Below are 22,509 nucleotides of genomic sequence, written 5' to 3' on the forward strand. Positions count from 1 at the left end.
ACCACACTTAATTCAGTTTATGCATTATAGATTGAGTTTATATTGCCATAGGAACTGCGTTCAGCTTTTACATTTGCTTAATTTAAATTGTCTAACCAATTAGTTCTTGTACCTTTTAATAATGCAGTTTTCAGATTATTAATTTTTAATTACATTGCCTTTAGTTCTTGTCTCAGCTAATTAAAATTCACCAATTATATCCATCGCGTTAAATATTGACATGTCAATTTTAATCCTTTTATGCAAATTTGTCACATTATCTTTCTAGGTTCATTGATTGTTACAGCTACATATCTCTTCAATATTTGTTTCAATTTCATAACAAAATCATGAAAAATTAACTCGTAGTGTTTGACATTTAGTCCCATAATATGTGGTCAACTCTTAATGGTTTAACAAGCCATTCACTTGTAAAAGAATGAGCATTAACTTATAACAGCTTTCAAATTGTGCTTGCCCTTTGAGCCAGCTCTAGCATTCAGCAAGTTGGCAGTCACCTTGAACAGCAGAATTTGGAGCAGCAAAAAACTGAATGAACTATTCATGAAACTACACAAGTAAACAAATAGGCAGCAGTAGTGGGAATGAAAGTTCTAGCTGTACTGATATACATGCTCATGCACCGACACACATATCAATTTCCATGTACTTACATTGCATGCCTTCCTAAAATTTCATACCATATTCCACATTCTGTTAATGCTGTATTTCCCATGGCTAGAACCACCTAACCTACACATCTCAGGACACTATGGACAATTTAGCATGGCCAATCTACCTAACCTGCACATCTTTGGAGTGTGGGAGGAAACCAGAGCACCCAGAGGAAACCCACGCAGACACGGGGAGAACGTGCAAACTCCACATAGACGGTTGCCCAAGTTGCCCAGTTATTAAAAGTTCTCCAGAATGAATTTAACCCATTGAATATGTCATAGCACACTCTTGGACTCAGTCTTTGCAGATTATCATATTTCACTTTGATTAGTAAAGAAGCAAAAATTCTAGTTGATACTCTCATCAAAGGATAGAATTTAGTTAGCGTATTAATTCCTATTTCTGAACAGGAATTTGAAGATACTTGTTTTTGAAACAAATCAAACAGTTTGGTATTGCTATTAGTTTTATATAGAACACTTTAATACCAAAGTTCATTCATAGATTGATACTTGCATTGGGAAGTAAATGAGAGATTGTTTAGAATTAAACAGACTCCTGTAAAAAGGAATTAACTGCCATGCAGCATTGTGACTTAATTCCATTTGGATTTCTTGTTCTGTAATTCAAATCAGTTTATTCTGTTGGTTCAGGTGACTGTAGTCAGTCAATGGCTGATTCAGTTTAATTAGCTGGAACATTTGCAATGGATCACATTTATAATTGCATTCACTGCGAAGGGTTTGGTATTCTTAAATGTTTCTTGAAGGAATCCATGTGACTGAGCTTAGGCATTCTTCCAGCACTACAGTTGACAATACAAAAGACATAGTTTGAAGAAGATTATGTAAACTGAGGCATCATGTTGGATGTTTTAAGTTTTCATTGGAATCTTTAAAACCTGCAGACTTTTTTAGTCATTGATGCCTTTCAATTACGTTCTTCTCATCATGGGCTTTGGATGTTAGAGATGGGAGATATTCCAGCTACATTACTATCATTTAGCTCGTTTGAAACATTGAAATGGTTCATCATGAGAATCTTGATGTCTTTAATATTTCTCTCTTCTGAGGTCACTCTTGTTAAAATGTAATTAAGCTGATTCTCCATTCTTACTGGATAAACAAGAATATATGTTTGTTATTAAGTGCTTTCCAACTATGTATCAATTTTACATTGCTTTAAAGACACAAAATCCAGTCAGTTCCACAAAATGAGCGCATTACTGCGTATAATTCTCAGTTAAAGGTTAGGTTTTTGAATAACACATTATAATAAAGCTATACTTAGCAGAATTGACATGGCAAACTAAAACTAGGGAGATCGCATTTAAGTGTCCAGCTCTGAAATGAATACAAAGGCCTCATTCCAACCTTGAAGTAAAGTACAAATTCATGTCAGTGTATTTGGCAGAGCCACCCAAAGTCCACATCCTACCCAATTTAGTAATGCACCCAACTACTGTGCAGACTAGGTATAAGCTTTCTGCATGACTAACTTGGTTAATCTTTGTACCTGTAAAGTGGACGCAACTAGGTTAAAACTATTGATAATTATCTGAGAAATTTTGAAATGATATAGAACCATTCGGGCACTGATGTAGCACCTTCAACTGATTGTAGCCAATTACAGATTCTTCTCAATTTACATAATTCCAACAAACAGATTTTGTGACGGTGAATACATCTATAATTAATCCACTTACATTGTCATTATGCTACCACTCCAAATATAGAGCACCTTTCATACAATAAAACATCCCAAGGTTGTAAGCAGTCCAATTTCACTTCAGACAATTTACAAGTCAGAGGGATCGAATTGATTGCCAGGGAACCATGGTTCAAGTGGGGACCAAGGACCAATGTTAGGAGGAAAAAAAAATGCTCACCCGGCATTGGATGTTGGACATACAGTATGATGGTTTAGAGAGAGGGCATTGGGCAAGAGAGGTGGAGGTGGGTATTAGCAAATGATGTTGCCACAGTGTGACATGCAGCTGAGGATCAGGAATGGACCACTAATAGCTCCTTGAGGGATATGAGAGATAACAGTGCAGGAACAGAAAGAGAAGCAATTACAACTGACTCACTTCTAGGATTGAAAAACATCAGATTAGAATCAGGTGGCTGCAGTCCCAGCTAGCCAGATATCAGTGGAAAAGCGGGAGGTGTGGAGGTGTGGAGGTGTGGGGGTGGTGGAGCACTCTTGTAGTGCAGTGGTAATATTCCTAACCCTGGGTGAGGGGCCCAGGTTCAAGCCCCACCTGCTCCAGAGGTGTGTCATAACAACTTGCAACAGATTGGTAAGCAAAATAGGTTAAAAAAAAATTAAAAATCAGTGGAGAAGCATTGACATTGAATTCCATGATCAGCTGTACCAAAGACTGCAGATAAGATGTGGAAGAAAAATAGCTTGCAGTTGGTGGTGTCCCTAAGTCTGAGACAAACCCATCTGTGTTCAAACCCATCTCCACTGGAGGTATGTAATAACATCTCTGAACAGGATGAGTAGAAAATATCTGCATAGGATGCCATTTATCACCTTGGTAACTGCCATTTTGTTACTTTGAACTGAATGGATTCAGACACGACATTCCAAGAAAGACAGCCCAGATTTGAGAGACGAAAACCTTGGTAAGAATGGTGTTTTAGAAGTGGACAGGTAGTTTGCGTGATGAAGGGGTCAAAGGTTAGTTTTTTGATGCGAGATGTGATGACAACAGATTTGAAGGAGATGGTAATAGTACCTGAGGAAAGAGAACCATTAGCATATTAGCTAACATGGGAATCAGCAAAGGAAATTGTACAGTCAGCAGCTTAGTAAGAATGGGGCTGAGAAAGCAAAAGATAGATCTAATCAACGGAGAGTACATGAGGAGAGATTGGAGAAAAACTAATGACATTTATGAATTCAGGGTCAGAGTAGGGAGAACCTTAGATTTAATCAGTATTAACAAGTTACAAAAGAGAAGGGAAACAATCAAGGTAGCTGATCAGATGGACTCAGTCTTTGTAACGAAAAACTCCATCAGCTCAAATAAAAAACAGAGAATGCTGGAGAAACACAGCAGGTCTGGCAGCATCTGTGGAGAAAGAAACACGGTTAACATTTCAAATCCAATAACTCTTGAGACTCACCACTGATTTGCTCAGCTTATCAGAGACGGAAGAATGTGGTGATTTCATCTGAGGATTACCATGTCTCAGGGAGGGACAGAGGTTGAGAGGGAGTGTCCTTCATGGTAAGGAGCCCACACTGTTGGCATTACAAACCAGTCATCCAGCCAACTGAGCTAACTGACTCCTTTTATATAGGGACTTTCATAGGTTATTTGTCAAAGCGCATTTTGTTGATGATGGAAAAATCAAGTACAATTGGGGAAAAGGGCAGTAAAAACATGAATGCAAAAACAGAAACAGAGTTTCACGGTGATATTTTGAATTATAATAAAATATGCAGTTGTGCTACCCAACATTCAGGGCTAAGACCACTGTTGCTTTGGATGAGTTGAGATGGACTTCCCAAATGTTGAAATTGGATAAGGAGATGAAACTAGGAAGTGTAGTAAACAGCAAGAAGGATTGCTGTGGATCAAAATTTAATGTAACTAAGGCCCATCATCGACAGTGAAAGCTGATGGCACCCCTTTCAATCCAATCTCTACGTGAAACAAGATTTATTAATCAGCAGCAGGGCCCATGCACTGAGGCTCCTAGATCCTCTGAGGCACATGAGATTGCTGTATTTGATCACTGAAGATGGTGGGGAGGAGGGTTAATCATAAGGGGAGAAGCATTATCCTGCAGTCCCTCTTTCCAGGTCCCTTGATTAGACAGCAAGAGTACTCCAGGATAGCAGAAGTCCACAGACAAACCCAACAAGATTTGTTGCATGTCTGGCCCAGATGGAAAGTTGAATATTAGCAAGACTAAAATGAGATCCTTAGGAGGCCCTTTAGTGGTCAATTCAGGGCCTCAATTGATCTCTAATCATGAAGACCACCTGTTAATCTTTCTGCCCCACAGTTAATCACAGAGAGAGTCAGCAGACAGCACTATTTTTTAATGTTTAGAACTAGAGATGTGTGTTTGAAATGCACTGACTAATAGAAGTAGTGGCTATCTTTTCAGTAGCAATCTTCAAAAGGGAATTGGGATAAATCTGATGAAAAATGCAGAGATATGGGCAAGAATGTGGACTGGGAATAATTGGAATTATCTTCAAAAGACCTAACACAGACTCGGTGGACTGAATGATCAACTCATTTTGAGTAAGTCACATTGACCAGAAAAGCTAACTTTGTTTCTCTTTCCACAGATGCTGCCAGAGCTGCTGAGACTCTCCAGCATCTTCTGTTTCTGTTTCAAATTCTATCTGAACTGGATTAAAATGTATTGGTTAACTTTTGCTGGGCAAAAGACTAGGCCAAAAAGATTGCTCAGGTAAGAAGCAAAGAGTCAGAGAAAGTCATATTGGAGTGAAAGGCACGATTCTCATATAAACATCAAGAAAACTTGCAGAAAGTTACATTTAGTTATTACCATAATAATTGTCTGTCAATTTGTTCACTCACAGAAATGTGAAAGTGATATCTGATCTAGTACAGATAGATCAGAAATCTGTTTCCACTGCCAGGTATATAGTTTCCCAGAAAGAGTTTCCAACAGAATCTTAGAATACAACCACAGAATCCTAAAGTGCAGGGAGAGGCCATTCGGCCCACCAAGTCTGTGCTGACCTTTTGAGGAATATCAGAACATCCGTGGACACTACAGAACAATTGAGCATGGCCAAACCACCTAACCTGTACATCTTTGTACTGTGGTGCACTCTGAGGAAGTGCACACAGATACAGGGAGAATGTGCAAACTTCACACAGTCGCTAGAGGCTGGAATCAAACCCAGGTCCCTGGCGCTGTGAGGCAGCAGTGCTAAACACTGAGCAACCATGCTGTCCCAAAGTATCAATTTATTCAATAAAACCTATTTCAAATGTTAAAAAGAAAAATTACATGTTGCTCAGTGACCCAGTTGCTCTGTCTGCCTTGGGCGAGAGCCGTCACAAGCAGCCAAATACTACTTCTTGCTCTGCGAGTGGTGAGATTGTAGAAGCCATTTTAAGGTAACAGGAATGGAGCAATACCACTCTGAAATTATTGAGAAAGAACAGCTGGCCCCCTTCCAACCAACACCATTTCCCAAAGATCCATGGAATAGGCAATTCAGCTCATTCAGTGACCTAAACCAGGGTTCCATGATGAGGGAGTCTCAGCAGAATAGAGTGGGTGACATGAATGATTCATCTTAGTGTGGCCCAGTCAAGGAAGTCCCTTTTTATTCCCTGAAGCAGCTTAATAAAACAACCAATCTCACTGAACTTGAGAAGTGATTTACAGTGAACCCAAAATTTGTAATACTCACCAATAAAAAAGATAGCAAGCGCAGCAAGTGCAAAGCTGACCAGAAGAAGTATGATTACAGTAGCAAGTAGTAACATTTTCTTCAAATGCCGAAAGCAAGGCGGCGGATCGGTTTTTGTAGAATTAACTGTTGTTGGACCTGGGAGAAACAAGATAACATCATATCAAAATTAAAATATTAACTGGGAAATTATAACATTATTGCAAAATTGTTTCCATTTTGAACACCTCCCCCACCACTTAAAAATTGTGTTTTTTTTTCCTTTATTGTAATTATAATTCCAATATTCCAAGGGGTTGAATGGTTGATGGGGAAAGCAAAAACCTATAAATATATAAATGTTTATTTTGCTCAGCAACCATTTAGCAGGACAGTAGCCTGGAAGCTTTCTTATCCCTTTCAACATAAGAAAGGACCTGGTCTACCCTTCCCTTTATCAGCTATTCAACATCAGGAGATAAGGCATGTAGACTAATTGATTATGACCTTGTATCTTTGCCCATCTATGCATTATGCCAAGGTATGACGACCAGTGTAGCCATTAATTAAAAAAGGTTTTTAACTCTGCAGGGTTTATTATATGCCAGAAATGTCAGTCAATGACTAGTTATGTCAAATTTTTCATATTTTGTTAGTTTAAGTAGCTAAGTTAAAAGTTAAGGAATCTGCTTTTTCTACTATGGAAGTTTTTGGTGTGTAAAATGGCAATATTGGACCAACTGTTATTTAACAGGCTGCCTGTTCACACCACCATGGATTTTCTCTTGCAGTGGAACAAGCAGGAATATAGTCAAGAAGATAAAACTATGTCGATTAGGTTTAACATGATAGAGTATCTACTTAAATGGAAAAAAGACTGTAGAAAGCTGTAGCAGAGGGATTTGGGAGTATTCGTGCATAAATCCCAAAAGCTAACAAACAAGTTCAGCTGGTAATTGTGAAAACAAATGGAATTTTGGGCTTTATTTCAAATGGAACAAAAATAAAAATAGGGAGGTCTTACTAAAACTTGGAATTCAAGGGAGAGTGGCAAATCTGATCCAACGGTGACCTAAAAGCATGAAACAATGATTGATGAGTATTTTTGTGACTGGAGGCTTATAGGGCTCAGCACTGAGTCCCTTGCTTTGTGTTTTTATAGTCTATATTAATAATTCACAATCAAATCCTAGAGTTACAATAAAGAGTTTTTACAGATTATTTTAAAATTGACCATTTGGTTAGTAATAGGGACGAAAATCTTAGATTACAGGAAGACATGAATGGTTTGGTCAGGCTGGTATATGGAAGTCAAACTGGAGAAGTCTGAGCTCATACATTTTGTGCAGTGAAGCAAGGCAATGAAATCCACAAAAAATAGAGAATATTGGGTAATGTGGAGGAACAAACAACACTGGAGTGGATGCCCACAAATCTTTGCATGATAAGGTGGTTAAGATGATATTTTGGCATGTCTTACTTTATCAGATAAGATAGAGAATATAAGAATAGCGAGGTTAGGCTAGAACTGTTAACAACCCCAACTAAGCTACAGCATGAGTAATGTATACAATTCTGGTCTGTATTACAGGAAACATGGAAGAAGGCACAGAGGAGATTTTTGAGAACGTTGCAAAAATTGGAAAGTTTGGATAGGCTGGGGTTATTTCCCTTGGAATGGGGAGGTGATGGTTGAGTAACTGGGTGCATAAAGATACGAGAAGCCTAGATAGAGCAAATACAGATGATCCATTTACCTTAACGGAAAGATCAAAAAGCAAGGAGCAAAGATTTAAAACAAGTGGTTGAAGGATAAGAGAGAAAATGTTTTCATGCAAAGGCTGGTTGGAATCTCAAATTCAGTGCCTGAAAGAGTCATAGAGTCAGAAACTCTGGTCATATTTAAAAAGCACTCAGACCAGTCATGCTGGTCACGCCCAGTCATAGCAGAGCTATGAACCAAGTGCAGGAAGATGGGATTCAGCTGGTTAGCTATTTATCAACCAGCACAAAAATGACAGCCAGAATAGATGTTTTTGTTCATTTCTACGAATTCTATGATTCTAAATATAACCTGTATCATTGAACTTGTGTTTAGTTGCTTTACAACATTTGATATTCCCATAGTTTCTGTAAAACCAAAAGCTTTAAGTTTCATTGGATATGTAACCATCTGTGTACACGTGTATCCTTTCAACTTCCAGTGCATTTCTTAACCAAATATTTGCCCAGTTCTTTTTCAAACAGATAATCAGATTTAACATAGATAATAGCAGTTTGAGAGAGAAACATATTTTTCTAGCTTGAGTTCAGCCATTACTGCTTTTCAATGTTGTAATTGGAGAGTAAATAATCAAATAACAGAATTGATTTCAAAATTTTAAGATCCTGAATTCTGCTCTTCCCAACCTTTAAAGAGAGGCAAAAGTGAGGACTGCAGATGCTGGAAACCAGAGTTTAGATCAGAAAAACACAGCAGGTCAAGCAGCATCCGAGGAACAGGAAAATCAACGTTTCAGGCAAAAGCCCTTTATCAGGAATAGAGGCAGGAAGCCTCCAGGGTGGAGAGATCCCAACCTTTAAAGAAGACTAGTGCAGAAAAGGACACTGGGAGATGGCGCTGGCATATTTGAGGTGAAGGATTACCTTTGAGGTGATTTTTCTTCAAATGGTGAAGGAAAGCAGAAGATTGAAATATTTATTGAGGGAAGAATTGCAAGCAAATAAAATAGATTTAAACATTGGGATTTTTCTTATTATTATCAGTTTATAGGATGCAGGTGTCGTTGGCTAAGATAACATTTACTGTCCATTACTAATTGCCCTGGAGAAGGAGACAGTGAACTGCCTTCTTAAATTGCTGCAGTCCTTGGGTGTAGAAACATCCATGATGATGGTCAGAAAACAGTGCCAGAATTTTGAGCCAGTGATTTTACACTGCCTGCAAGAAGCCAAACTCAGTCAGCACGTCTGGGATTTTGCAACCATTCAATAGGCTGAAAGTCATGGCAATGCATATCTGCATTCCAATTTGTGCTTAATCTGTTAAGTTTCCTCTTCTGTAAAATCAGCCCAATAGATTGCATTTACTGTCAGAGAGCTGACTCCTAAGTGAATACAGAATGCACGATATGGTAGACTATTGTGGTACTTCACCAAATTTATTATTAATTTCTTTTCATTTGTATATTAAAGGCATGCTTGGCTTTACCTGGAATTCACTTTTTAAATATATTCTACATGCATGTAAACTCTGGTTATTTGTTAGTTGAAATCTATTATTCTCAGCTACATTTAAAATGAATATAAGCCTTACAATAAATATTTAAAAGTTGCAGTGGTTTGATAAAACAGTTTCACTATTACAGCTACAGAATGAAGCTCTTGAGTTGAAGGATTAGGCATGCTGTTGAGAACTTTAAAAATAGGTCTGCATTACTCCCAGCCTGTCAACTACTTGTTTGAAGAGTGCTTTAGGACTGAGTATATAATGGAAAATACATTATTTCGTCTTGATATTCTTTCAACATTGTCCAGCAATAAGTAGAAGCAAATAGAGAGGATAAGTGTTGCACATAAAATATTTTAAAAATATTCTTGGTCCTCATAGCTAATAGACAATACAGATACCGTACATTACCAGTAATCTAAAGAACAACCCACAAGTGTATTGTTTTAAATGACAGATTTTGAAATATCTGTACAATAAAGTGAACATCCTAATTCTATTTCACGACCGTATTGAATGGTTTTAGCTGCTTGCATGATACCATTAAGACCATTTTGTTTGATGAATTACACTGTTAATGATACACCACTGAAGGTAACTCTGATAATATATACTTGCTTTTACGTTAGTGTATTTGATCATCTGCTTAGGAAATTACCTCACCCCTTCTGGATCACCAATACATCAATAACCTGTATACAGATATTGCAGCATTTTAACAATTATCTCTGATTGCCCATTCAGAATTTCTGTGCCTCATACCAACTTCAGGCTCGTTTTTCTCATTATTTTTCAACAATTCCTTCGTGGGTGCTTCAGTTTCATCAGCAACACTTCCACATTCTGCTGACTCTAGGAGAGATTTAAAGAGAATTAGCTTGGCACATATTCTGCATGTTTAAAATGACAATGCCACTGGACCACTTCAATAATTTCCAGCAAACCATTGTATGAAGGCTCAGTAAAAGGAAAATGCTAATGATTTCATTTTTGTCCTTTCCCTGATGCGCTTTTATGCATTACAGATGTTGGATAAATTAACATCTTACACATTGTTAGTGCCTTTGTAGCAGTGTTTTTTTAAAAAAATGTATATGATACAAGAACAATTGTAGCAAGGACGTATGTTACATGGTAGTTGGTAGTACCAAAGAAAGATGTTAGAAATTGTAGAATTGTACTAGCTGAGACTTTTAAAATTGGTTTTATTTATTTGTCAGATAATATTACTAAGCGATAAGGCCATCTTAGTGGATGAAAGCCTCGGAACATAATGCCATCATTGAAAGTATCTTTAGACAGGAAAATTAAAGTACTTTTAAGCAAGTTACAGGTTCTTTGGAATCATAGTGGCAGTACACTAGGAATATTGGATAGTAAGTAGATAAGGCTAAGTGCTGGCAGCATCTTCATATAAATAGAGAGAAATCAGAATTAACGTGTCAGGGTCCTGTTGATCCTTCCTCAGACCGATACACAACAAAACATTAATTCTGATTTCTCTCCACAAATGCTGCCAGATCAGCTGAGCTTTTCCAACAATTTCTGTTTTCGTTTCTGATTTACAGCATCCACAGTTCTTTTGGTTTTTATTAAATATTTCCTGTGTTTGTCTGCGAAATGGTAGTTGTTCTCTGAGGGATAACATCAGGCTCGAGAGAAGAACAGAGATGAAATACAAGGATTACCTTTAACTACATATACTGGAGTATACCACATACTAAACAAAGTGATTACACTTTTTGTTATCAGTTACAGGACAATGCCACTATATCATTAGCTCAATCAAGATTAACATGAGATGGCTATTTGACCAGCAGGATCATTCTTACATTTATACTTTTCTTCAGCCTCTTTCTCCCATGTTTTCCTAAAGTTAGCAAATCTTATTGTTACATGATTGCACAAGTATCAGTCATCCTCAGTTCCATGCCTGCATGGCCAGCATTTATATGAACCCAAAAAACAGGGAGAAGCAGTGACATAGAGACTGGTAATCTGGAGGTCCCTGGTTAATTTTCTCGGGACACGGGTTTGAATCACAGAATTGCAGATGGTCAAGTCAAAAAAAGCTTATCTAATGGTACCCAGGAAACCAATGTCAATTATTGCAAAAATTCAACTAGTTTTCTAATGTATTTTAGAGAAGAAAAATCTGCCATCTTCACCTGATCTGATCAATATATGCCTCCAGACTCACAGCAAGGTAGCTGACTCTTAATTCTCCTTTGAAATGACCCAGGAAGCCATTCAGTGTAAGGGCAATTAGGAATGGGAATTAAATGCTAGCCTTGCTGGTGATTCCCATATTCCATGAATGAACAAAAACAAAAAAATGAATGTTGACGATATTAGATGGCACAATGACATGGTGGTTTACACTGTTGCCTCACAGCACTAGGGACCCAGGTTGGAATGCAGTCTTGAGTGATTCTGTGTTGAGTTTGCACATTCCCCTGTGTCTTTATGGATTTTCTCAATGTGGTTTCCTCCCACAGTTCAAAGATGTGCAGGTTAGGTGGATTGGCCATCCTAAATTGCCCATAGTGTCCAGTGACATAGAGGCTAGCTATATTAGCCATGATAAATGTAGGTTCTGGGCTATGTCTGCATAGGATGCTCTTCAGACTTGATAGGCTTAATGGCTTTTTCCACACTTTAGTGATTCTTTGATTCTAAACACTCTGATCTTATCCTCACTTCATATCTTCATAAGCACACTTCCTAGATAGGCTGGGAACAGTGTCCTATTTCATTTCAATACCAGTTTTTCTAACTTTACCATTGCCTTGATTGAATGAAACTAATTCAACAGGGACCAGTCAAAACATTTTTAAGTTCCATTAATTAACATTATAATTCAGTATAATTACCCTACAGCTTCAAAATGAACACCTGAAAATAGATTAAATAATAATGTAAGAATTCCAAACTTGATCAAAAAGACTTGCTTTTAGATAACACCTTTTGTGATTATAGAATCTGAAAGCATTTGACAGCCAATTTAATTAATGCACTCCAAAGTTCAACAAAGAGCAATTTGATACACAACTAGGTAATCTGTTGAATGATTTTAATTGAAAGGAAACTGAGGAGAACTTTCCTGTTTTTCTTAGGAAAATGTCACATGAACTCTTTTTTCCATTTAAAGGGCAACTGGGGGCCTTTGTTTAATATCTTCCGACAGGCAACACCTCCGACATGTCAGCACTCCTTCAGTACTGCACTGGAGAGTCAGACTAAATTTTGTGCTCAAGTTCTGGATTGCAATTTGAAGTGATAACATTCTGACTCAGAAGTGTAAGTGTTCCCCAATCGATTGAAAATATTATTAAAATATGATTTTGCAGTAATACGTACTTGACGTTGGGTCAGAGGGGTCTTCACAGGTATTTGCCCTGTGCAAATTGTTTATCGAATCAACCACATAGAGTTTGCTTTCACCATCCAAGTCAAAAAGTGTAAAATCCTTGATACCGTTCTGCATTTTCATCTAACAGAAAAGAAAATTATGTAGCAAACTAAAATATAAATCTGCAACAGCTTATCTGTGATACAAAGAATACAAATTCACAAGGAGTTTAATTTCAGACAAATAGGGCATCCAAATCTCTTAAGATTAAAACCATGTGTAATACGTATATAAAAAGATTAATAATCTTGAATTGTAATGTAAAAAACACCAAACATCAAGTACAAATGATGTTTGGTGTTTTTACATTACAATTCAAGATTACTAATCTTAATAATTTGTATAAACAGATTAATATGTATTAATTCCCATTCAATATACCATCAAAACTAACTAAAAGAGAAGGAAATCAAGGTAGAGAATATTTTCATTATTTGAATCGGGCTAGGCTACATTTAATGTCAAATCTTTGCATTAAACCCCTCATTAGCATTCATATTTTTCAACCCAGATCCACTACTTTGTAAGGCTGCACAATCTCAATGGCTGGCTCTATTCAGGATCTCTCAAAAGGTATTAAAGCCAGGAAAAGATAGTGCTAACATTCTATAGGTTTGCACGTAAATGAAAGTTTTAGTGCATCTTCACTATAAAAGAAGATGAAGAAAATTTGTAGAAGGACAAAACCTTCAAACCCCCGTATACTGTTGGGTGATGACATTCTTTCTTAATAGCATTATGGTTGTACATACATTAATTTTATAATTTCTCCTCTATTCCATGCTATCACAAACTCCATATCACTATATAAAACTTTGGATTTCTATCTTACCTGCAGCTCTGACATTGAAATTAGGGGATATTTTCCATTCAGGTGTTTATGACTAGATGTCATGGAACTGCAAGTTTGCAGCTTTGATTTCTCTACATTTAAATGGAATGAGTTGAAAGTTGGGACTGAGACGAAAAAACTGCAGATGCTGGAATCCAAGGTTGACAGGCAGGAGGCTGGAAGAACACAGCAAGCCAGGCAGCAGCAGGAGGTGGAGAAGTCAACGTTTCGAGTGTAATACTTCTTCAGGACTAAGAAAGTTGGGACTGAGCAGGCTTGCAACTTCCTATCTAACAGTCTTTGTGAAGTTTACTTTACTTTTGTCTGCATACACTTTGTTCTGGAATCAAGCCTCATTCATTCTTAAAACCATGGATCAATAATCTGAGATTCCTCAGTAATAGGCAATTAGCTCTGGTATCCCATTCTTTGAGATTTTTCAGAACATAGGCTAAGCTAACATCTGACAATAGGATTAAACTAAGGTTACTTGATCAATTTTTTAAAAATGATCCAATTCATGCTATTGCCGTTTCTGAACATTGATATTTCTATAACACCGCCTTGTTGCGACCCGCAGAGCTTCTTTCAGGAATACCTCAGGAATTTACTGCCCATCCCTAAAAACCTCTCAAGAATGCAGAACTGAACTGCTGCAGTTCAACGTACTGTAGGATTGATATAATTAGCTTGTTGCATCAACTATTACACTTGGAAGCTAAGCCTCACAGTCTGGAATCATAAGTAAGCCAAGCTAATCCAGGCCAGATCAGAATGGCAGATTTCCTCCCCTAAAGGAACCAAACGAGTTTTAAAAGTGATGAATTGTTTTTGTATTACAGATTTATTAACTAATTGATGTATAAATTCCCTAACCACTACATGTAGGATTTGAGGTAATGTCTCTGGAATGTGGGTGCAGGGGGCTGACCAGCAATTACCAACATGTTCCCATTCCCTTATTCCCTTACAAGGCCCCTGTTAATATCATCAAAGCTCACTACTTAGACCCTATTCTGACAGTGGCACAAAAATAACATTGAAGCATAAAGCTCTTGGCTTTCTAAAGTGGTTCCTGAAGACGTGATAATTTCATGAAAATATGACAGCTCTTCTTTATGAAAACTAATCATTTTAACTGTAAGGTTATTATAAAATTGCCAAGTAAATCAAGCTTTTTTTAAAAAATAGCAGATGTCTGCAATGAACCAATCCCATTGCTATTAAGCTAGCTCCTAGAAAATACAATTCAGAAATGGATGATAGAATCACTTATTTTATCTATCCTAAATCCTGTGGTCTTAATATTCCACCCCTTTTCACCTGACTTCATCTGAAATCCTGGCAAGACTTCACATTGTGAACTTTTGCCGAACAAACCCGACCCCATCCATTTAGTGGCTAAATAACCATTAAGCTGGCCAATTCTGGCCAATTACCACTCCATGAATTGACTCTCAATCATCAGGGAAGTGATGGAAGGTGTCATCAACAGTGCTATCAGACATCACTTGCTCAATGATAACCTGCTCAGTGACACCCAGTTTGGAGTCTGCCATGACTACTCAGCTCCTGACCTTACTATAGCCTTGGTTTAAAACCTGGATAGAAGAGGTGAGATGAGATTGACAACTCTCGACATCAAGGAGGCCTAGCGAAACTGGAATCAATGGGTATCGGGGGTAAACTCTTTGGAGTAATACCTGGCACATAGGAAAATAGTTGTGCTTGTTGGAGGTCAACCATCTCAGCTCCTGGATATCTCTGCAGGAGTTCCTCAGGGTAGTGCCCTAGGCCCAAGCATCTTCAGCTGCTTTATCAATAACCTTCCCTCCATCATAAGATCAGAAGTGACGATATTCATTAATGATTGCACAATGCTCAGTATCATTTGCCACTCCTCGGATACTGAAGCAGTCCATGTTCAAATGCAAAAGATCTGACAATATCCAGGGTTTGGCTGACAAGTGACAAGTAATATTTATGCCACACAACTGCCAGGAAATGACCACTTCCAATAAGAGACAATCTAACCACTATTTCTTGACATTCAGTACTATTACCATCACTGAATCCCTGGCTATCAAACATCCTGGGAGTTACCATTGATAAGACTCACCACATAAACTCGGTGGTTACAAACGCAGGTCAGAGGCTAGGAATACTACAACAAGTAACTCACCTCCTGACTCCCCAATGCCTATCCACCATCAACAAGGCACAAGTTAGGAGTGTGATGGAATACTCCCTACTTGCATGGATGGGTACAGATCCAGCAATACTCAAGCAGCTTGATACTATCCAAAACAAAGGAACCCTTGTGACTGGCACCACATCCACAAGCATGCACTCCCACCACCACCAATGCTCTGTGGTAAGAGTATGTACTATCTACAAGATGCACTGCAGAAATTCACCAAAAATCCTCAGACAGCACCTTCCAAACCCATGACAGCTTCCATTTAGAAGGACAAGTGCAGCAGATACATGGAAACCTGCAAGTTCCCTTCCAAGTGACTCACCATCCTGACTTGAAAATATACTGTGATTCCTTTGGTCACTGGGTCAAAACTCTAGAATTTCCTACCAAACAGCATTGTGGGTCAACCTACAGGTCTTGACTGCAGTGGCTCAAGAAAGCAGCTCACTACCATCTTCTTGAGGGCAATTAGGGATGAGCGATAACTGCTGGCTGGCCAGAGATGCCCAGGTCCATGAAAACTGCCTTCAAGTTGGTTTTCTGACCAATAGGAAGTCTCAGCACGGGGTACAACATGCAAATCAGAAACCATCATGTCTTTAGTGGGAGCAATGACTTCTGTTGGTACTGCAGTGGAACTGGCAGAAAGGCATTGTTGTGCTGAAACCAGTACTAAAGGTGAGTCTGGAGATTTTTGCCTTGTCTAGGCTGTTAGGCTCCAGAAAATGCAGTGAGGGGCCTGGGGCACAGGAGCCAAACATGTAGGAAGGTATTGGCTCTCTGACAAGCCCACTGACTCCCCCTACCAAATATTCATCGCCAACCTGCACAGTAAAAGCCTACCAGTGTGGCATAATCCAGCCTCTAAGTAACACTTAAGGGGCCTCAAATAGCTCATGGCCTGGCAGGCCCCCTGACAACTCCACGCCGCTGGTAAAATTGTGGTGGACATTGATCCAGGTCGATAAGCATGGATAAAGTACTGTGGCATTTACTTCCCCCTTCCTGTCTGCACAAACTGCCAGCCTGCTATCATTGTCAGATTAGATCAACTAATTATATAAAATGGTTTGTTTGACTATCCCCATGTTACATGGCTTGAGGAAATTATTGTTATTCCAATACTTTCAATTGACCATTAGAAGCTGCACTGTTTGTGTTCTGATGTAATTCGAGCAGAGTTGACAGCTCCTGTTCTCATTTCATTATTGCACTTCTATTATGGGTCCAGATAATTTGAGTGTGCAAATCTCACACCAGTGAAATTTTAAATTAACCAAGAACAAAAGTCTAACTTTATAATTACATATCTACTTGGATTTTTCAAGGAAAACAGTAAATAAACACGTATGGAGTCTTTGGAGACTCAAGTTTGGGTAAATTGAGAAGAACATCTTACTTATATTAAACAAATACATTTTACTGTTCAAATTTAATAACAATTACAGAATCACTCTCCAAATCTGTGTGCGTCAGGACTTGTGTGCATCTTAAACATTTATTTCACTAATCAACTGTTAGAGAAATTTGATATTAAATTGGAAATTGATGAACAGAAGTTTCAGGTTGCTGTCTAGTGTCCATTTGATATAATGTTAAAAACTTAGCGACTTAATTATAGCAATCACTACTTACACCACTTTCTCCAAAAATAAATTCTACTTACCAGGCTTCCTTTGGAATCAAATAGAATCCTGTGAAGCATAAATTGAATCAGTAGGTTGTCAGCATTCACCAAGAAAATTACAAAATTGAGGTGATCTTTTAATATAAACAGCGTACTGCTTGAAATTCTCTTTACTGAAACAGAACTGCTGCAGATCAGCTGTGTGATTCCAGCAAACTACACTCAACAATCTAAATATAGTTGTTCCCACATCAAGTACTCGGGTTTCTAAATTTTAAAATATCGAACCAACATGGGAATATCCATGGAGAATCATTTTTACAACATAGCTCTGTATAATTTCTCATTAAAAAGTTTTTAAGTTAAACTTTGGATTCTACTCAAAATTGAAAGTTCAAGACATGACGACGAAATATTTATTTCCATGTATGGTCACAGCTGCAGGGAAACTATGAATTGCATTCTTACAAGAAGGGAATGGTGGTCTTTTAATCTGGCTTGCTGGTTCTGAAGGAATGCACAGATGGACCTTCAACCTGAAATAACAAAGATCTCCCGGGATCGAATATGGTTGCATGGCAGGCTAATGATTGAAAATGTGTTTAAGCAGAGTCAAACAAACAAATCCCAGAAATAAACAAATTGAAACTAATCGCCTTTTTTATACAAAAGTACTGTAGTCAAAGTGGTGCTACAATGACCTTGCAAAATAATCAGTGAGCTCTTTAGATGGACTCAATTTGATTTGAGTATGTTAGAAAAAACGTGCAATATCATCAAGATATCTCAGTGCTTAAAAGGTTCCTTGTGAAGGTCAATGAGGAGTCAAAGTGAACTGGTTCTAAAACATTAATGTTCAGGGAGCAATCACAAGTTGTTTGTGAGAATGTTATTAACAGAGATTTGTATCTAAATCAAGTGAGCCAAAGACATTTCAGATCTAATTTCCACAATCTGAGTCTTGTAGGAATTATAAGTTGGTGAACGAAGCTCCTGGTCTCTTCTTGCTCCGCTTGTCATCACCTTTACATTTAAGACGTTCAAAAGATGAGTAAGTAAAGACATCTGTCTGCAATGTGAAACTAGGAAACAGCACTGTGAGGTGATGATTGTGCAAACATTAGTTGTGAGGTGAGATTGTTTTCAGTATTAGTGTGAAGACAGTGAGTATACTTAGAACAGGAAAATGGTGCTGCAGTGTGTTTTTTTTGGTTGAAAGGAGGAGAGTAAACTATTATAATTGGTGGGAAGGGACAGAGACAGGAGCATTGGTAGTTGTTGTTAAAAGACAGGAGAGGTGAGGAACTATAATCAATTTCAATTGTGAAATAATTGAACCCTTTCCGACAATATAGTCAAGTCTTGCTATTGTTGCAACTAACAATGCTCCCCTCAACCCCCTCTGCCCAATCTGCTGGGTAATTACATGATGATCCTGCTATATTAGAGGCATGCCACATCTTTTTCCTGACTTCCAAAGAGGGACATGAAAATTGCACATCAAACTTGTCCCAAACTTATAGAGCAGACAAAATTCTGTCTAGGCTTCCATGAAATTTGAAAACCAGAAATGTAATTTCACTTTAAGGCATGCATCCAGACTTTAAAAAACTCCTCAGATGATCCACTTAAAAACTGGACTGTAAAAATATAGAAACTGCCTGTTTTCTGATATGATTACATGAGATTACAACAGTCAGATTAAAAGAGGGTCTAGATATTACAATCACTGGTCCCACTCTGGCATTATCACACGGGTTTGTTGGTTTTCCTAGCTACCCCACGTTAAAACCAAGACTTAGGATTCAGCAGCAATTAAATAACTTTTAATTTTGCACTGGGCAGATGGTGTGCTGAACAGTCAGCCTGTCCAGCCAATGACTGAAGACCTGAATGATTTACATAATCACCTGAATTTGAAATTTGGGGAGGGCTGGTTCACGAAAGTAATCACAACACCATATAGGTAACTTTTGCATTGGGGTGTGGGATTCTTGGGTAGTATTAAAAGGATTTCTTAAATGGGTAGAGCCAGTACTCAAATCTTCAGGTGGTAGCTTTGGCCTGGGAAGCAATCTCCAGTATTTTAGATGGTATTGTGACAGGCATTTCTTGAACAGGTCCACAACAAAGTGATCCTAGGTGCTAGGTCCCTGGCTAAATAGATGGATCCTTGTAGGTAGAAAGAAAAACAAATCTAAAATTGGATTTAACATTAAATGTTTCAGGCTTATTAAGACAACAGCAAGCATCGACGACCAATACTCAACTAACTTCCTCTGACTTTAATGCCCTAGACCTTCATAATTTTTAAACAAGATTAACACAGACCTAAATGGTTGCTATGATCAGTTGGCCAGGCTGAGCCAAGCTCATGAAATCATCAGTAAAGAAGAATCAGTCTGAGCTGAAACTACTACTGGTACAAGACACTGGAACCCAGCTATGTATTATATGGTTTGAAATCAAACCTTTCTGGAAGTTAAACGTTGGGATGAAAGTCACAGTGGATCATTTTTAAAAGGAAAACAACAACAAATAACGCCAGTTACACAGATTAGAAAGAAGGGCATGATTTGGAGTCCCCTCATCTGGTTGTAAAAATGGGACAGAGTTAGGAACTTACACCAAGTTTGACAGCTTTAGTGGACTGTAATGAAATAGTAAAGCCTAGAGATACCAAAGCTGCAGGTTTTGATAGCAGATGAGGCAGGATCAGAGATGAACAATGGTACAGATTTGAAAGCACACAGTAATGGTTCAGTTAGGTGGTCAACAACTCACCTGGAAAAAAAATTTGCAAAACAATCTGGTTCAGCTTCAGACAATTGTCTGAATGAGGGACAGGGAACCGATACTGGGAAAAAATTTCTGCTTGTCCAATACTCCATAGCAGACAAGCAGAAAGTGGTTAAGAGGTGGTGAAGGAAGCAAATGCCAGCAGAATATGTTACATTCCTGATGTGTTTGTGGGTGAGTGCCTTGAGGGCTAGTACGTACATGACTAACAGGCCAAAAGTAGATCCTCAGGAGCTTTTCAGGAATGGGGAAAGGCCATTACAGGTAATTCTCTAAATTTGATTGAACAGCGAAGAATGGAACTAAGTATGCCAACCACCTCTGGACATGGGAGGAGATGTGTTGGAGGAGGATGGTGCCAACCACCAATTGAAGGCTGTCGTTATGCTTAGAATGTTGAGATTGAATGGTTTATGCTCATCACAGCAAAGTCCAAAGAGATTTAAGGACTGTGATTGGGTCAGAATATGACTGATGTATCACACAAAATTGAAGGAAGAACTGCATTTGAGAGACCATAAGACATAGGAGTGGAAGTAAGGCCATTCAGCCCATTGAGTCCATTCTGCCATTTACTCATAACTAATGGGCATTTCAACACCACTTATCCACACTCTCCCCGTATCCCTTAATTGCTGGACTTGAGAAAAAAAACTAACCGGTGGCAGAGTCCAAGTCACTCAGCATAAGGTTTTAGTTCTACTATTTTGATCATGCTTTGCAACATGTAAGAGATCATACCTAAAACATTCAAAGGAATGCATCAGTTTGGTTGCAGTGATACAGGCGGTCTGTTGCTCTCATGTAATTATGAGCATATTTGTGGGCGGCACGGTGGCACAGTGGTTAGCACTGCTGCCTCACAGCGCCAGAGACCCGGGTTCAATTCCCGCCTCAGGCGACTGTGTGTGTGGAGTTTGCACATTCTCCCCGTGTCTGCGTGGGCTTCCTCCGGGTGCTCCGGTTTCCTCCCACAGTCCAAAGATGTGCAGGTCAGGTGAATTGGCCATGCTAAATTGCCCGTAGTGTTAGTTAACGGGTAGATGTAGATGTAGGGGTATGGGTGGGTTGCGCTTCGGCGGGGCGGTGTGGACGAAGGGCCTGTTTCCACACTGTAAGTAATCTAATCTAAATTAGTGATTGTGTCAAAATAATTCCACTCCCAATATTTACACTTTGTTTTATCTTTGACCAGTTTTGCTCTCCACAGATGCTGCTTAAGCTGTTGAGTGTTTCCAGCACTCTTCTACTACAAGACAGCATTCATTGACATCTACACATTCCAGAAAAGGATTTCAGTCCTAAAAGAGCAGCCAAAAACTTTTCAAAACTACATTTGCAACTGCAATTGAAAAATTAGCAAGATGCAAGGTCAGCTAAAGCTATATTTGGATGCTGCGAACAAAGCAATTTTCTAATGCGTGTGTGGTTGAAGGTTGCAGATGGCTTTTAGGAATGAATACCAGATGCACACAATAAGAATTACATACAGAATTGAGTCCAGGCTTTCATTCCACTCAAACTTTTACAAAATAGTTTTTGTTCAGTTAGGATTTGCAATTAAATATTCAAGAGATATGGATTATACAACATTGATTTATCAATAGCTCAAGACTATTTACACAGCTCACAATTAGCAGACACTGAGAAAACAGTTAACCGAGTAAATATCTATAAAGCAGACCCATTTGACTGACTTTAGAAATATGAATAAAAAAGGATAAAACATGAAATATTAAAAACCTTTGATAAAATGTCATTGTAAGGCCTCCAAAGTGGGGTTGGCAGTTGGCAAAAGCTGGGCAGAGCAAGGATGCCAGATCTCAGTGCAGACTGTGGTGGCAGCCATCAGTTAGACCATGAGAAGACCCCTCACACTATTCGGCTGCAGAGAGACTTCGGGAGACTGTGGTCTTTGGCTTTATAACCTTTGCTTCTTGCTTTTCTGACCTATGGTTATACTGTGTTCAGCTATAATGTAACTTCTTTGTCTTCATTTCTTCATTTTGTAACAAAGGATTGTACCCAGGCACATCGGTACCTATGATAGTGCTGTAAGTGGTGACTTATAAAACTTTTCACTGCATACATGAGTACATGACAAGAAAGCTACTTCAATTCAAAAAAGAGGAATATTGCTGGATAGGAAAAAGCTGTGGGTTTGAGGTTATTTTTATTTGAAATATTAGGAATGTGACATGTCACTGTGTTCAGCTGTTAATTATTCACATCATAACAATGGAAAATGCTTGAAACATTCAACAGTTTAAACAATAGAGGAGTAAGGTACAGATTAACCAGGATTAAGGTTATAGTTATGTAGAGAGGTTGATGAAGACAGTGTTTCCCATTA

The 22,509-nt window shown here is 38.4% G+C and overlaps 1 protein-coding gene across 1 annotated transcript; it reads right to left on the reverse strand.

The window, feature by feature from the left end:
- Positions 1–576: 576 nt before the first annotated feature.
- Positions 577–17,561, reverse strand: LOC140457793 (uncharacterized). Its single transcript, XM_072551418.1, has 5 exons — positions 17,397–17,561; positions 12,647–12,779; positions 10,049–10,138; positions 6,079–6,216; positions 577–1,772 (listed from the first exon to the last, which is right to left on the reverse strand). The coding sequence occupies exons 1-5, from the start codon at positions 17,433–17,435 to the stop codon at positions 1,606–1,608; spliced, it is 567 nt and encodes a 188-aa protein (XP_072407519.1). The 5' UTR covers positions 17,436–17,561; the 3' UTR covers positions 577–1,605.
- Positions 17,562–22,509: the final 4,948 nt, after the last annotated feature.

This window comes from Chiloscyllium punctatum, chromosome 32, assembly GCF_047496795.1.
Source record: "Chiloscyllium punctatum isolate Juve2018m chromosome 32, sChiPun1.3, whole genome shotgun sequence".
In the NCBI taxonomy this organism is placed as follows: domain Eukaryota; kingdom Metazoa; phylum Chordata; class Chondrichthyes; order Orectolobiformes; family Hemiscylliidae; genus Chiloscyllium; species Chiloscyllium punctatum.

What these genes read in the sequence shown, in the direction of transcription:
- LOC140457793 (XM_072551418.1), bottom strand. Translation starts at nt 17,435, where the DNA reads ATGCTTCACAGGATTCTATTTGATTCCAAAGGAAGCCTG. An exon ending in TTGATTCCAAAGGAAGCCTG is followed by an intron (nt 12,780 to 17,396) that starts GTAAGTAGAATT and finishes CTTTTCTGTTAG; the next exon opens with ATGAAAATGCAGAACGGTAT. An exon ending in GCTTGCTATCTTTTTTATTG is followed by an intron (nt 1,773 to 6,078) that starts GTGAGTATTACA and finishes TTGTTTATCCAG; the next exon opens with TAAGAATGGAGAATCAGCTT.